At 69.2% G+C, this 15,767-nt stretch overlaps 2 protein-coding genes across 2 annotated transcripts; both read right to left on the bottom strand.

Moving 5' to 3' along the window:
• Positions 1-156: 156 nt before the first annotated feature.
• TNFRSF25 (TNF receptor superfamily member 25) lies at positions 157-3,581 on the bottom strand (the record flags this gene model as incomplete). Its single annotated transcript, XM_082328871.1, has 7 exons — positions 3,527-3,581; positions 1,697-1,892; positions 1,463-1,594; positions 1,205-1,357; positions 1,033-1,114; positions 871-938; positions 157-785 (listed from the first exon to the last, which is right to left on the bottom strand). The coding sequence occupies exons 1-7, from the start codon at positions 3,554-3,556 to the stop codon at positions 157-159; spliced, it is 1,290 nt and encodes a 429-aa protein (XP_082184997.1). The 5' UTR covers positions 3,557-3,581.
• Positions 3,582-4,882: 1,301 nt separating this feature from the next.
• PLEKHG5 (pleckstrin homology and RhoGEF domain containing G5) lies at positions 4,883-15,265 on the bottom strand (the record flags this gene model as incomplete). The annotated part of the gene is given in 22 exon segments (XM_082329013.1): positions 4,883-5,182; positions 5,184-5,655; positions 5,729-5,859; positions 5,931-6,046; positions 6,118-6,250; positions 6,351-6,470; positions 6,758-6,895; positions 6,978-7,127; positions 7,204-7,314; positions 7,389-7,538; positions 7,659-7,709; positions 7,792-7,887; positions 7,964-8,134; positions 8,312-8,497; positions 10,066-10,214; positions 10,291-10,427; positions 10,506-10,597; positions 10,699-10,759; positions 10,840-10,942; positions 11,142-11,271; positions 13,252-13,328; positions 15,199-15,265. Coding segments are annotated over 20 exon segments (2,910 nt in total). The 5' UTR covers positions 11,185-11,271; positions 13,252-13,328; positions 15,199-15,265.
• Positions 15,266-15,767: the final 502 nt, after the last annotated feature.

Raw genomic sequence — 15,767 nt, 5'->3', positions numbered from 1 at the left:
CATAAATAGGGGGGGCGGGCGGGGAGGACACATAAAACTGACATAAAATGTCTACACGGCATAAGTAACAATACTTAGGGGTACGACTCGGCCGAGGCACCCAGCGAGCCAGGGAGGTGCCAGGACCTCCCTCTGCCGGGGTGGCAGTGCCGGGGGTCAGGGGCCCGCCGGCAGGCTCCGTCGCAGTGCCTCGGCACAGCCGGCCAGCTCCATGCGCTCCAGGGCAGTGAAGACGCGGTCGAGCGTGGCGCTGGTCTGCTGGCACCAGCGCTTCAGCATCTCGTACTGCTGGTCGCGGATGTGGGCCACCTCCAGCTCCACCAACTCGATCTCCGCCTCCCGCAGCTCCAGCACCCGCATGAACTCCTTCCAGCGCCTCACCGGCACCGCGTCGATGATGGCGTAGAGCTGGCTGCCCTGCAGCAGGGTGCTGCGGAGCTCTGGAGGGGCCGAGGGCTCCACCTCACCACCCGGCTGTGCCGCACCGCTGGGCTGCTCCCGCAGTAAGGCCCGGTGCTCGGAGCTCTGCCGTGCCGTGCTGGTGGCATGCTCCGTCACCTGTGGAGAGCCCAGCTGGGTCCAGCACAGGCTGTCCCACCCCTGGGCACTGACCTGGCACCACGGCGTGGCCACAGCCCCGGCCATGGGGGTGGCCACCTGTGCCATGGGGAGGGGGCCACCTGCCGGGGCATTGTGCCGGAGCCACTTCCTCTTGTGGTAGATGACGAGAGCGCCCAGGAAGAGGGGCCCGGTGAGCGCCAGCAGCACATACTCCAGCCCTGAGCCTGCAAGGAGGAGCAGGAGCATCCCCGTCAGCCAGCCAGCGCGGTGTTCCCCGCGCCACAGCCCCCGGCCCCACCAATCCCACACCTTGGCTGCCGCCGCCACCACCGCCACACACCCGCTGGCACTCCTTGTTGCACGTCTCCGGGGTGCTCCTGCAAGGAGAGAGGAGCCGTGGGCACTGTGCTGCACCGTGCCACAGGCCTCGCACGCGTCCCCAGACGGGGCACAGGGAGGGTCAGTGCTTACGCGTGGCACGGCCGGCACTCGCCGCCCTCGGCGTAGAAGTCAGGCTTGCAGCTGCCGCAGAGCGTGTCCTGTGCCTCCGAGCCTGGGGAGAGGGCGGGCGTCAGGCAGGGCGGCACAGCCGGAGGCGGCACAGCCGGTGGGGGCATGCCGCGGGCCAGCCGGCAGCACTCACAGGGCCGCTGGATGAGCCGTCCGGTGCAGGGCTGGCACTGCTGGCAGGAGAAGTCACTGCAGCGCTCGTCGAGGCACTTGCGGAAGCGGCCGGGCTCGCAGCCGCAGGCGACGTTGCTGGTGGCCGAGCAGTTGCTCAGCACGCTCTGGAAAGCTGCAGGAGACAGGCGGTGAGCAGCGCAGCACAGCACTGCATGGCACAGCACAGCGCTGTGCAGCATGGCACGGTGCGGCGCAGCACGGCATGCTGCCAGCTCACCTTGGCGGTCGCACTCATAACAAGCCTGGCACTCACGGAAGCTGTTGGGCTGGGCGCGGAAGGTGCCGGTGGGACAGGGGTTGCAGATGCTCTTGCTGCCATGGCTCAAGCAGGGGCTGAGCAGGAACGTCCCTGCGGGGACAGCGGGGTGACAGGGAGCAGGGCCACCCAGGGCAATGTGCCCAGTGTGCCACAGTGTGCCGTGCCGTGCCGCACTGACTGGGCGGCTCTCACCTGCGGGACACTGGATGCAGCACCAGCCAGCCCCCTCGATCCAGTTCGTGCCGGCGGGGCAGGTGGGTCTGGTGGCATGCCTCCGGCTGCGGGTGGGTGGCCGCACCGGGACCTGCTGCCCTCGCGGCACGATGTAGTCCTGGCACCCCGGGGGCTGCAATTCACTCGCTGCCAGCCACAGCGCTGCCAGGATCACCTGCGGGCAGGGAGAGGGTAGGGATGCAGGCAGCTGGGGTGCCCAGGAGCCGTGTACCCGTGGGGAGCAGCCCTCGCACCGCACTCCCCACCTTTGTGGCTGCGCCTGCTGGGCTGTCCAAGCCAGAGCCAAGCCCGGCACAGTGCTGCATGGACACCAGTGCCTGCGCTGGGCAGGTCAGCTGGAGCTGCGGCCCTGTGCCCCGGAGCTGCGCGGGTGTGTGACCCCGGGGCCGGGAATGCCCCACGGCAGCCCCTGCACCGTGTTTTCCCCGCTGTACCCGAGCAAGCAGCTTCCTGCTGGCGCCACGGGGCATGCACACCGTGAAGGCCACCATGCCCCCCTGCGTCCAGGGGGCCACCGTCGGGTGCCCCACGTGTGTTCTGCAAATGGTGCCGCCAGGCTGGCTGGGAGGGGGACGAGGGAGCGGGGTTGGGATGGTTGACTCACTGTGGGATGGGGATGAGGGAGTCGGGCACACGGGCCACTGGCCGTGCCAGTGCTCCTGCCTGCGGGATGGCCAGCCTGGGGAGGCTCTGGCAGCCGGGCGCGGGAGGGTTAGCGCTGCCGGCACTGACTTTCCTGGGGTTTATCTCCCTTGCAGAGGAGGCGATTTCCTCCCTGAGAGGAAGCCGTGCCCAACTCACGCTCTCCCTGATGCTATCACGCCTTGTACGTGCGTCCCAAACTAGGTCACCGCTTCCCCGCCCCAGCGTGCCAGGCGCTGCACCCAGGGGAGCCCCACTCCCCAGACAGCCCGGTGGGGGCGGCGAGGGGGTGCCCATGCCCACACCCCGAGACGGGCAGGGAGCTGGTGGGCTGGCAGTGCGGGAGCCAGGGGATTCCTCACCGGGGGCTGGATTTCCCAGTTGCGATGGCCCTGATTACAGCAGCTGAATCATTTTCTATTAAACCCGCCGCCGCCAGCGGACTGGAAACCTCGCACGGGCCATCCTGCTTGCAGAGCGTGGCTGGCAGATTGGGGCAGCTGCCTCGGCCCCGGCTGCCAGCGGCACGTCTGAGTCACCGCCGAGGCGTGACCTTCCCATGGCGGGGCCTTGCCTGTGCACCCTGCCTGCAGGCAGGCGGTTGCCCCCTTCCCCGGCACAGGCAGAAGGTGCCCCGCGGGCAGGGGAGCCACCAGCACAGCTGCCGTCCCGCTGCCGGCTGTGCGGCAGGGAGACCCACGGCTTCCTGTGCCGCGCAAGCACCACCCCTGCCCGTAACACAGCCCCGGTGAGGCCTCCGCTCCCGGCACCCGTGTGCTGGGGCGGCCACCTGCCCAGCCCCGGGATGGCCCCGGGCAGCCGCCACCACCGGCAGCCCTGCCCCGCGCCCACAGGCTGTCAGCACAGCTGGTCCCCGTAGCGGTGCCCTGCCTGCAGCCACGTGGCTGAGCCCACAGTTCCCACTGCCACACCACGGCTGTGCCTGCAGTCTTCGTGGCTGTGCCGCGCTGCAGGCGCTTCGGCAAGGCAGACTGCAGCCCCAGGTGTTCAGCCAGGGCAGGGGGCCGAGCATTTTCAGCATGCTTGGCAGTAGGCTTACCCCCTCCCCTCCTCCAAAACCTCCCCATGGCCGGCACCCTGCAATTGGTGGCAGGGGCCGCAGGACTCCGGCGCGACCGCACTCACCCAAGCCGCCTCCGGGCAGCAGCGCTTCATCCTTGTGGCTGATGCGGCTGGGTCATGCCGGGGCAGCAAGGGTACCAGGGCGGTGGGCACTGTGGGGTATCTGGGCAGCTCAGCACCCGGGCAGGGTGCCCCAGCACCCCATCGCTGCCACTGCCGCCGGCAGCGTGCGACGCGTGGTGAGTGAGCACCAGCCCTCCCTGCACAGGCTTTTACACCAGACCGCAGCAGGAGGAAATGCTTTTTTTGGAAATTAGTCCAGGGGTGCAAAACTACATGAAGGGAGTGCCGGCTGTGGGAGGGACCTGTGCCGCCTTGCCACGGGCTGCCCGGCCACCGCCCTCCCTTTCCTGCTGGCACGGACCCACTGCGGCCAGGGGGATGTGGGGGGCGCAGGGAGCAGTGCTGATGCCCCTCCACAGGGCTCCATCCCCACCCGGAGCCCCAGGGCACGAGGCTGGAGCTGCCGCCAGCATCGCCACGGCGTCTGCCCCGGTGGGGCTCCCTCAGCCGTGCCGCGTGCCCATCCCAGTGCTGCCCAGTTGTAGGGTGCCGCTGCGGCCAAAGGAGAGGCGAGGCGGGTGTGAGCGTGCACCAGCTGGGTTTATTGCTCGGCCGGGACGCGGAGCCCAGCCCGGCACGGGACAGCAGCTGGCGCTCCAGCCACCGCCACGTCCCCCCGTGGCTCCCACGCTCCAGTCCCGGGCGCTGCTGTCTGCTGCCTCCCATCTCACCCCACAGGGCAAACCCTGCCCCAGCCAGACCCTGGGGCCACCACCTGCCCCAGACCAGCACCGTCCCCTCCTGCCACCAGCCCCAGCCTCCTCCCCACTCCGCGGCCCTCTCAGCACCTTCCCCACTCACCACTGCCAACGTCGTCATCCCTTCCTCGCCCACGGGAGCCACCCCACAGCTCTCCGCAGCCCCCCGTGTCCCCGGGGGCCCCCCCTGCCCAACGCACCATGGGGTGGCTGAGCCTCCACCAACAACGCTCATCTCTGCGGACAAGGGCTCGGCACGAGCCACGTGCCGTGTCCATCCCTGCTCTGGGGAGAAGCGGGCAGCCCTGCACCACCAGGCCCAGGGCACGGCCTCGCCAAGGGGACCGGTCTGCCGTCCCCACCAGCACGGCATCGCAGCACCCGCTCTGCCCGGCCCCGGCGTTACGCTACGGTTAGAAGCGGGAGCAGCTCCTTGGCGTGGCCACGCGTCCGTCCTTGCCGCCCCAGCAGCTCTCAGACCTCCCTGCAAGGAACAGAGCGGGGAGAGATGCCCTCAGTGCCAGGACCCAGCACCCAGCCACGGTGAGCATCTGGGAGGGCTGGAGCATCCTCCAGGAGCATGTGGGCAGGATTGCGCTTACGAGGCGGTCAGCGTGGAGTTGAGCAGCAGCGTGGTCCGGATCCGGTACAGCTGTGCCAACGTCAGCTTGCGGTGCTGTGCTGACTGCGGGTCTGAGAGGGTCCGGCGGGCAGCGGGTGGGGGGTCGCGACTGAGCTTCCCTGGGAGGGACGCTGGGGTCTCCACCGGCTCCTCCGGCTCCGAGAGCTCAGAGGTGGAGCTGCCGCTGCTGCCAGGGGCAGCCGGGGGGCCAGCAGCTTGGCTAGTCCGGGGAGGGCCGGCGCAGAGGTCGCAGAGGCTGTGGCTCTGGCTGAGGGGGGCCGGGGGGCCGGGGGGGCAGGAGCTGGGGCAGGCTAGCCTCCGACTTGGACTTGAGCACCCTGGCCGGGCAGGGCAGGAGTTGCACGGGTGTCTGGCGGCGCAGCCGGGGCGAGGGGGGCTGCGGGGCTGGGGGTGGCTCCCGCCCCTCCTCGGCCACCCCCTCTGGCTGCTGGCCGAAGTCCCGCAGTGAGGCAGGCGAGAGCGTGCCGTAGGCGCTGTCGATGGAGGACGAGCGGCAGCCGCTGGCCGGGGGGGCCACGCCATGGGGCAGGGGTACGGGCAGGGCGCCCATGGGCAGCTCCCGGGTGGGGGTCTCGGCAGAGGTGAGGGTGTCGGCGGAGGTGCCGGTGCTGACGGAGGAGCCGTCCGAGGTTGAGCCAAAGGGCCCCGCATCCCAGTCTGGAGAGGAGAGCTCGTCGCCGCCGTCCGCCGCCACCACGGCAAGGGTCTCAGTGGAGCCGTCGGAGGGGCTGTGGGAGCAGCAGGGTGAGAAGGGGGCTGCGCTGGGCCAGGGGTGCACAGGGCCCCCCTCCCGCTCCCTACCACCGCTGTGAGTCCGGGCTGGTGCTGCCGCAGCGCAGGACGGTGGGTGAACTGGCAGCTGAGGCACCACTCTCGCCGTCCTCCTCCTCCTCCTCCAGGCGCCGGCGCTGCCGCAGCTGCTGCAGCAGGTTCTGGGCAGGGAGAGGCATCAGAGAGGCACAAGGCACCTGCGGGACCCTCGCCCGCCCCCCGCACCCCTCACCTGGGCATTGCGCACCGCCTCGACCCAGCTGCGGCACAGTGACTGCCCGCTGGCCTGGAAGGTGTAGGCAGCCACGGCGCTCCCCAGCTCGTTCAGGTAGATGAGGAGGAAGGAGCCTGCAGGCAGGGGCCGTCAGCAGCGTCCAGGACCCCCCCCGGGGGCCCCCATTGCCCTCGGTGCCACTCACCTGGATCCCTGAGCTCCCGGCAGATGACCTTGTCCACCAGCAAGGGCTGCCGGACCACCTTGGCGCGCTCAGCCTTCTTGAGGGGCTTCGTGATGAGAAAGAGGTCGGTGAAGAGGAAGCAGTAGACGTCCATCTAGGGGCAAGAGCGGGGCCATGGGCGCTGGCCACCAAGGCGGGCAGGGGCGGGCAGGCAGGGGCCAGGGCCAAGGCTCCCCGTCCCCTGCGGTCCTCACCTTGCTGTCTTTACCTTCCCGCATCCGCAGGCTGCCCTCGAGGAGGAGCTGCCGGGTGTCCTCCGGGGAGGTGCCAGGGATGGGGGCTGTCAGGTCCAGCCGCAGGAACTCCTTCAGCAGCTGCCGGGAGCCCCCGGCATCAGCACCGGCACAGCATGGGGTGGCGTGGCATGGCATGGCATGTGGTGGCATGGGGTAGCATGGCATGGCATGGGGTGGCTTGACATGGCATGGGGTGGCTTAGCTTGGCATGAAATGACATAGGGTGGCATAGCACGGTATGGCATAGGGTGGTATGACATGGCATGAGGTAGCATGGCATGGGTTGGCATTAATTAGCATGGCATGGCATGGGGTAGCAAGACACGGGGTGGCATGGCATGACAGCTCCGCCATGCCCAGCCTACCTTGTCCACCTCATCTGTGCTGCCCTCTACCACCTCGTAGGCATCGATGCGGTCGAGGATGGCGGCCAGGCGCTGCCGCTCCTGCCGCTGGCGCATCCGCGAGTTGATGTGGTTGATGAAGTGCTCCACAGAGCCAATCTGCGGCCGGGGCGGTGGGTGCGAGGGGCCGGGGGGACCACCCCACGCCGTGCCCTGCCACCCCGTGCCCCCGGTCCCTTACCATGGCAGTGACAGCATCACGGGCGCGCGGGTCATCCGTCTTCTTCAGCACAGACTTGAGGAGCAGTGGGTACTTGGTGAGGCGCTGGTGGGGCTTCACCAGCATGTCGCTCAGCTTCAGGCGGCTGCACTGCTCATGCTTCTCGGCCCACTGCAGCACGCAGGCGTCAGCCCTAGCCCTGGCACTGGCACTGGCCCCAGCCCCGGCCCCCGCCTGCTCCCCTTACCGTCACGTAGGCGCGGAAGAGCTCGCTGTCCCGCAGCAGCGCCCGCATGTACTCCATGCAGCCCTCCTCCTCCATGCAGTACCGCACGTAGGGCTTGAAGAGGGACCCAAACTGGGGGGTGCAGAGGGTCACTGCGGGGTGCGGCACAGCACGGCCCCCCGCCGTGGCACAGGGTCCCCACTCACCATCTTGAAGCCGTTGAGGAAGTCGACTGGGTCGAGCAGCGCCCCAGTCCGGCGCGCCTTGGCCAGCACCGGGGCCATGACACTGCGCCACAGCTCGCGGTGCAGCCGGATGATCTCACCGATGTTGCTGAAGAGCCGCTCGGCATCCACCTGCGGGGGTGAGGCAGGCAGCTGCATGAGGATGGCATCCTCACCCTGCCAGCATGGCCAGACCGGGGTCCCATCCCCGACCCAGGGGTCCCCAGCCCCCCGCAGCCCCCCACCGCTCACCTCGCAGAGCAGCCCCGACTCCTGCAGGTTCAGCAGGCAGCAGAGGAAGAGCTGTGGGGACAGAGCAGGGGACCCATGGGGTGCAGCCACAGCCCCCGGCCCCCGCCACGGCACGGCTGCCGCCGGCACTTACGTCGGTGATGACTTTGAGCTTGCGGATGTAGGTGGCCTCGGTGTGCAGCAGCTCCCAGATGGCTTCCTGCTGGTGGCACTGCCGGCGCGAGAGGGCCTGCCGGGCTGAGTGTCAGCGCCGTGCCGGTGGCTGGGCAGAGCCACCGCGGCCCCCCCAGCCCTCCTGGCCCTACCTCTGCACCCCGGATGATCTGCTGCCAGCTGTCCTCCAACGCCAGCCCAGCCTCGTCCCCGTCCTCCTCCCAGGAGTCACGGTCAAAGCGGAGCTGTGGCGGCAGCTTGGGCAGCCCGAAGGTGCTGTAGGCATGCAGCCGGCTCGCCAGCTGCTCCAGCTTCTCAGTCTCCTGGCCGAAAGCAGGGGGCAGAGGGGCTGGGTGGGGGGCCGGCAGGGACGTGCCACAGACCTCCTCACCCTGCCCGTGGAGCTGGGGGAGCTCAAGCCCCGAGGGGACCCATCCCAGCACCCCAGCATTGCAGCGGGCAGCTCCCGTGCCCCCTCCCCGTGCCTGCGTCCCACCTACCCGCCCAAAGGAGCCGGCGCCGGTGCCGGAGCCGAAGAAGCCGCTGAAGCGGCTGGCGGCGCGGTTCTTCCAGGTGTCAGTGCCATTGGCAGGCAGGGAGCCGCCGCCGTGGGGGGCTGGCTCGGGGCTGGGAATGCTGGCGTCCCCCAGGAACTCCGTCATGTTCTTCCTCCGCCGGCCCAGAGCCTGCGGCGGGGACAGCCGGTGCCCCCCAGGTCAGCACATGGCACTGCGCGCCTGGGCCACCAGCGTGGGGACAGCGGCACAGCACAGCACGATGCTACAGCAGGGCTGACCTCGAGCACCCATGGGACAGACAGACACCCAGATGGCACCCCCGGGCAGCGGGGTCCCCCCAGCCACGCTCCCCTGCCCGCACTGACCTGCCTACCTGCATCCCGAGGGCACGAAGCCCTGGGTGCTGCCTGGCCAAGCCCGGCCAGTCACAGGCAAGTGGCCCCAGCAGCGTGGGGGCTCAGGACATCCCACGGGGTGCAGCACCCTGGCCAAGCCACCCGCCCAGCTGCGCTCCCAGCTCAGACGGCAGAGCTGGAGCCGGGCAGGCAGCGGCTGGGCTCCTCCGAAACAAAAGGAGGTGGGGCCAGCGCCGAAAACCTAATTTCCCCCCTCGCCAGATAAGCTAACCAGAGCCGAACAATTCACCGGCAGAGATCAAAGCCCCCCCCAGCCGGCCGCAAGGGCTGGGTCACGGCCAAGTGGCTCCCGCCGACCTGGGCACTGCTGCACCGGCTGCTTCCCCACATATCCCTGGACCGTGCTGGGGGACAGCAGGGAGGGCTCCCTGCTTGCCACCGAGCCACGGGATGTGGCACGCTGCCACCACCACCACTAGCACGTCCCCACGCCCTGCCATGTCCCCGGCCCCAGGTGGGGAGAGCCACTGCAGGCACCGTCCCCATTACTCACCGTGCCGCTGCATTTCCAGGCGCCCCGGCTGCTGCCAGCCCTATCGCCCTGGCACGGCTCGGCTCCTGCCTGCCCCCAAGAAGGCAGTCGGGGCCGAGACCCCCGTGGGGGTGGTTGTGTGCCCGCTGCCCCCCCTGCCCTGCCGGGGCCACCCTGGTCCCGCAGCCAGGCATCATAGTGCTGGATGCGGGCGGCCACCAGCCCTGGCCACACAGCCAGCTTGCCACCTTCAAGGGCTGCGGCCGCGGGGCCAAGCACCACGTCCCCCCACCAGCACCCCTGGAGCCGCTCCCCACGAGTGTGGCAGCCTGCTCCCATGGGGAGTGGCAGCCAGCCCAGCCCCACACCTTATCTGGTGCCAGGGTCCATGGGGCAGGACCAAGCTGTGCTCTGCTGTGCTCAGCAGCTGCCAGCCACCGTGGCGAGAGGAGGGCCAGTGACCAGGGCGAACCCTGGGGCCGGGACGGCACCAAGCAGCTGCCACCACTGGGGCCCCCAGGGCTGCTGTCTGCCTTTGCTCTGGTGCCAGCCTGTATGTGGCACGGCCGCCAGGCTGGTGCCACTGGCTGAGCTGCCATGCCTGGCACAGGGCACTGCCGATGCACCGCCACCATGGCACAGCCAGCACGGCACAGCCAGGAGCCAATCTAGCTCTTGAGGACTCTGGGGGGGTCTTCAGCCCACATCACACAAGGCCATCCCCATCCAGGAGATGCCATGCCACTGCCCCATGTCCCCATCTTCCCAGCAAGGATGGCTACAGGGCGATCCCGCAACCTGCCACCCCCTCCCCAATTCCCTCCCCCAGGGCTGGCACCAGCACTCACCTGGCTGTCAGCACCCTCCCAGCGGCCTGGCACTGGCTCCGGCGCCGGCCCGAGGAGCGTGGCAGTGCCGACGGGGTGCAGGATGGGCAGGCTGGCCGACCTGGCGTCCCACGCCGCCTGCTCCACCTTCAGCTCATCCCCAGGCTTGGCTGTGAGAGCATCAGGCGGTCAGAGTCCCCCAGGAGCCCCGGGGTGGCCAAGCCTCCCGCCGGGCCCCCGCCGCACCTTTCACCCGCAGGTAGTGCCCCCCGAAGCGGTACGCCTCGAACTGGAGGGAGAGCGGCGTGTGGGACTGGTCCAGGTAGATGTCCACCTTGCCCGGCTCGATTGCCTTCCTCTCGAAGACTGGCAGCAGCACCTCCCTGCAGGGACACGAGCTCCATGTCCGTCTGCGTGTCCATCCCTGCATCCATCCCTGCATCTGCCCCTGGCAGACTCACCCCAGGGACTTCTTCTTCGCAGCCGGCACGATCTCCGCTTCAATGTCAACGCTGAGGTCGAACTTCAGGGTGAAGCACTCCTTGCTGGGGTCCTGGGGGGAGGCAGCAGCCGCTCACCCAGGGGCCCCTCCTGCCCGCTGGGGCCACACCGCCGCCCCGCAGAGCACCCCGGGGAGAGGGGCTGATGCCTTACGTCCGTGTGCCTGCGCCGAGCCTTCTTCTTGGGCAGCTTCAGCGCCGAGCTCCTCCGCTCCCTATGGACACAGGGTGGGCAGGGTGACGGGGATGCCGTGGGCTGGGGACGTGCAGGGGACATGCAGGGCCGGGGGCTCACCCTCTGCTATCCACCGGTCCCTCCTCCTCCTCCTCCACATCAGAGGCAGGGCTGGTGCGTGGGGGGCACGAGCGCGTCGACATGTTGCGGGCCAGGATGGAGCCTGCAAGCAGGCATTGAGCTGGGCTGTGCCAGGACCCCCAGCCCTGTGCCGGCTCTGGCTGCATCCCACTCCCATCCCTGTGCTGCACCAGCCCCAAGTGCATCCCATTCCCATTGCTGCACCACGCTGGCCCCGAGTGCATCCCGCTGCCGCAGAGCCGCCGGGAGCAGCGGTGCCAGCCACATCCAGCCCAGCTCACCTTGCAGGGGCAGGTCGAAGCGAATGTGGCCGTCAAAGTGCATGGCACCATGGAGGCGGCCGTCGCAGAGCTCACACAGGCTGAGGGGGCTGCTGCGGTTCAGCCCCCGACACTCCGCGTGGTGGCATACCTGCGGGCACACATGTCAGCCGCGCACAGGCTGCCCAGGGCCGCCGGCCATGGCACGCCAGCGGGAGGAACGGGCAGCACCGCGAGCAGCGGGGACCTCCCTTCCCATCCCCAGCTGCTGCCGGCAGACCACTCGCAGGCAACGCTGAGGCTGGAGCAGGCACAGGGAAAGCAGCGTGAGCTGGATGCGGCCACGAGGCGGGGGTTCTGCACTGCAGAGCCGCACTGAGCTGGGACCCCAGGAAGGCTGCACGTGCCTGGGCACAGGGAGGGGGAGCCGGGGGACAGCCGCCTGCGCCTGTGCCACCCGCACTTCACCGGGTGCCGAGGAGGCCGCGCTCCCGCACTGCAGCCCCTTTTGCGCTGGCGAGAGCAGCGTCCCTGCGGCTGGACGGAGGAAGCGAGCGTCTGCAGTGAAACAATGCTCGAAGCCGGCGCGTTTCCTTCGATTGTGTTGCCGGCCGTGGCCACAGCCCCAGCCCCGCCGGGCATTCACAGTGGGTTATTTTTAAACCCCCATCCAGGCCCCCAGCGCAGTGCACAGCCTGTGACCCCCAGCCAGCACCCTCCTCACTGAGGGCTCCAGCTGGCCTGATTCCCGGGGACCGCGGTGCTGCTGGCCACTGCCAGCGAGCCCCGCTGCACCGCCAGCACGTTCCCATGTGGGACCCCATCGCTGCCCGGCATGCAGAGGGGTGCGATGAACTGCTGGGGAGGAGGGAGCCCTGTCCGGGCTTGCCTGCAGCATGCTGTGCTGCTGCAGGGAGGAAGCGCCTGTGCAGCTCCAGCCGCCCCCGCTTCCTGCCCTCCTTCCTCCCAGCGTCGCTAAGGTCAGAGCTGACGCGCTCCCGCCACCCGCGCGCTCCCTGAGGGGCCACCAGCCCCTCCGCGGCACCCAGCACCGCAGCACCCAGCACCGCAGCACCCACCGGTGTCCTGCCAGGAGGCAGCCACAGCCCTGGAGACACGTTGGCCGTACCACCAGTCCAGGATGCCCCGTGCCCCTGGCCCCAGCCCTCCTCTCCCACCACATGCCCCAGCCCAACACCATTGTGGCCATTGTGGCACCTGTGGGATGTAGAGCATGGCCGCAGGCTCCAGGCAATGACCGCAGCCGGTGCTCCCTCAGTAGGGACCCCCCAGGACCCTCAGCAGCTGCCCTGCCGGGATTCCCAAACCCCTCTGCCCGCCCCAGGGACCAGTTCCCAGCCCCACCGTGCTCCCGGCACGCGGCAGCTTTGCCCTTGGCAGGTGCCCCATGAAGCGAGGGGGCACGCAATGCAGCTCTGTGCCACGGCAGGATGAGCCCCCAGCCCGGCCAGGACCCCCCGCCCCCCACTACCTGCCGGGCGCCATCGGGGGACTCTGGTGACAGCGGCGGTGTGGCCCCGGCAGGTCCCTCCTGGCGATCCTGGCTGCGCCCCAGGGTGGCCACAGCCCAGCACCACGTGTGCCCCCGCCGGCGCTGGCCCTGCCACCCCAGCCGTGCAAACAAAGCGCGGCAGCACACCTCCCGGCATGGCCAGGCTGCCGTCCTGCCTGCTGCGCCGGAAAGGCACCGCCCGGGCTCCGGCATGGGAACCCCGGGGACTCACTGGGAGCCGGTGCGTGAGGCCAGCCCAGCCCCGCACCCAGCCAGCCAGTGGGAGAGAAGGGACCCTCAGTCCGCTCTGGCATCGTGTTAGCGAGCAGGGGGACAGACAGGCTGGCGGGGATTAGCCTGAATCACACCAGCTAGGGGAAACGTGCAAGCCATCACCGTGCTGTTAAATGCCAGCAGGACCGCGACACCACCAGGGAACGTGTGGCCAGCACGGGCTGGGGAGGCACGGCTGGCCGGTGGCTGCCAGCCACGCCGGGGGGCTTTGGGGAGCAGCAGGTCGTGCAGAGCTGCAGACTGCCCCTTCTCACCTGCAAGACTGACGCCAGGCGCTGGCAGAAGGCAGCTGCCTGGCGCTGCCCACCACCCCACAGGACCCACCTTGGCCGCCCTCCTCTCGCCGGTGCAGTTGGGGTTCTGGCAGTGCAGCACCGTCTCCTCTGGCGAGCACGGCTCAGCTGCAGGAGAGAGGGGGGGTCAGTGCCAGGGTGCCGCGATGAGCCCCCTCCAGCTCCGCTCCCAGCCCTGCCCGCACAGGGGGGCCGCACCGAGGCTCCCGCACCACAAACCCTGGGTTTAGGAGCTTGGCAAAGCACTCAGGCTCAGCGGAGGCTGGGCCTGCCTGCTCCTGCCCGCCCCTGCCCGCCCCACAGCCTGTCCAGGGGGATGAAACCCTGTGCCCAAGAGCCAGCACTGCATCCCTGCTGGGGGAAGGCACCGTGCATCCCGCAGCGTCAGGACCTGGCACCTCCTGCCCGGCACCCCAAGTCGCAGGATCAGGACACAGACCTGCCCCAGCTCCCGCGGGGCCAGCACGGACCGGGGCTGCAGCAGGAACGCTAAATCTGCCACTTGCCAGCCCCCAAAGGGGCTTAGGAGCCACGTTAAGCTTTGACAGTTAAAGCGGCCTTAGGGACAAATCCTATTTTGAAGGCTTTTGTTATGTGTCTCATCTAATCATTTAAAAATAACAGACTCCGGATGGCTTGTGGCAAAAGAGCAGCACGAACACCTTCCTGCAGGGCAGCCCCGCTGTGGGGCAGGGATGGTCCGATGGGAAGCTGTCCCACCAGGTACAGAGCCGGTGCAGGGGATGCGGAGAGGCCAGGTGGCACGGCCACGCCAGCCCTAGCAGCAGGGCAGCCGGCACAGGGGCTTCCCTTGCTGCGCCACTCCCCTCTCCCGCATCCCTCCTGCCAACAAAAACAGCATCTGCGCTGGCCCAAACGGGACCGCAGCCAAGGCTGGGGTTAGACTCAGTCTGCGGGAAAATCCGCCTTTTAGGGCAGCGCTGAAAAAGCTGCTGCTTCTGCCCGGAGAGGGAGAGTCAATCCGGACCAGCGCTGGCTGCCCCAGCTCCAGGCCAGGAGGCGATGCTGGGCACAGGCAGGGCTCCCCGCGCCGGCAGGGGCTGCCGCGGCACGGCGGGCGCTGCGGGACGATGGCGCAGGAGCAGCAGGCAGGGCTCGGCTCGCCGTCCTCTGGGAGAGGGCTGGGAGCTGGGGCTGCCGCGCTGCCCCCGCGGCGGGAGCACAATGAGGGCTCTGTCCCCACGGCCGCCCCGCAGCGCCCGCCGGGCTGGGCCGGCCCCTCGCCGCCGCCGTTTCACTTGACCTATCAGGAATAATAATGGAAACAAATAAGAAATTCTTTCACGCACCCAAGGGAAAGTTTTCCAAACTCACCAAAAACTCGAAGCTGGCCGGAGCGGTCGGCAGTGCTGGGGACTAGCCCCACGCCGCAGCCGCCGGCACGGCCAGAGCCGTGTGGCTCTTCCCAAACGCTGACCCTGGCAGCGGGTCGCGTGCGCACGAGGGCCCTAGGCGTGCCGGGTGGGAGCTTCTCGGCAGGGAGCGCACAGAGGGAGCCCCGCTTTCTGGCGGAGGCAGGAGGGCGTCCGGGTCCCCAACAGACACTTCGGGGGCTGGATGAGCGATCCTGTCCCCACCAGCTTCTGTCCCCAGCCGGTCACCACCTCCTCCTCCCTCCTGCTGCTGCCGGCTGTGTTATCACGCCCCGCTCTCGCAGTGACGGCAAACGAGTTTGAAACCGGACCGTGCTTGCACCAGAGCGCACTGCGGCAGCTCACTGCTTCAGACATCCGTCTGAGCCGGGAGGGAGCGGTGCCGGCAGCACGGGGCGGTTTACTTGGTGCTCCCCGGCTGCACCTGCAGCATCCACATTGCATTCCCCGGTGCATCTCTGCAGCATCCCCGCTGCGGCTGGAGTTTCTCCCGGCCCCTCACCCTCGTTGCCAGGGCTGGAGGATTTTGGCCAAGCGCGACTGCCTGCAGCCCGTCGGCCCCCCACGCTCCCCCAGCCACCTACCCCCGAGCTCCTCGCTGATGTCCAGGCTGGAGCTCCAGGAGAAGCGCTCCACCGCCCCATACTCCAGCCCAGCCAGCCCGGCGGGCAAAGCCTCCAGCTCGTAGGCGCCCCGCTTCCTCCAGTACAGAAACATCCTGGGGTCGCAGCCGGGGGGCCCCCCGGAGCCGTGCCCGCCCCGCCAGGGCCACCGGTAGGACTAGCCGGGGGAGCCCGGCTCCGGCTTTAAGAGCGGGTCCCGGTCTCTGGACAAGCGGCGCATTGATGCCGGCGGCCGGGAGCTGCGGGGCGGCAAAGGGTGCCGCTGGAGGCTGCCCAGCGCAGCGCGGGGGGCGCACAAAGGGCCTTTCTTCAGCCTCCTACAGACATTGCACAAATTTCACTTTCCGCCGTCTATGAAAGACATTCGGCCGCGGAGACAAGACACGCTTGTGATTAAAATAATCGGCATGAAGAGGGGGGCTGTTCGGCGGCTACGCCATCGGACGGCTTTTGGGGGGGCAGGAATGCGCGGCCCCGAGCCCTGGCTGCACCCCCACACCTGTGGGCACGCAGGGGGCCCCCAGCCCACG

The sequence above is a fragment of the Platalea leucorodia genome, assembly GCF_965183815.1.
Source record: "Platalea leucorodia genome assembly, chromosome: 17".
NCBI classification, from domain to species: Eukaryota; Metazoa; Chordata; class Aves; order Pelecaniformes; family Threskiornithidae; genus Platalea; species Platalea leucorodia.
The sequence above is the reverse complement of the archived record's forward strand: the minus strand, read 5'-3'. Positions and strand labels throughout refer to the sequence as shown.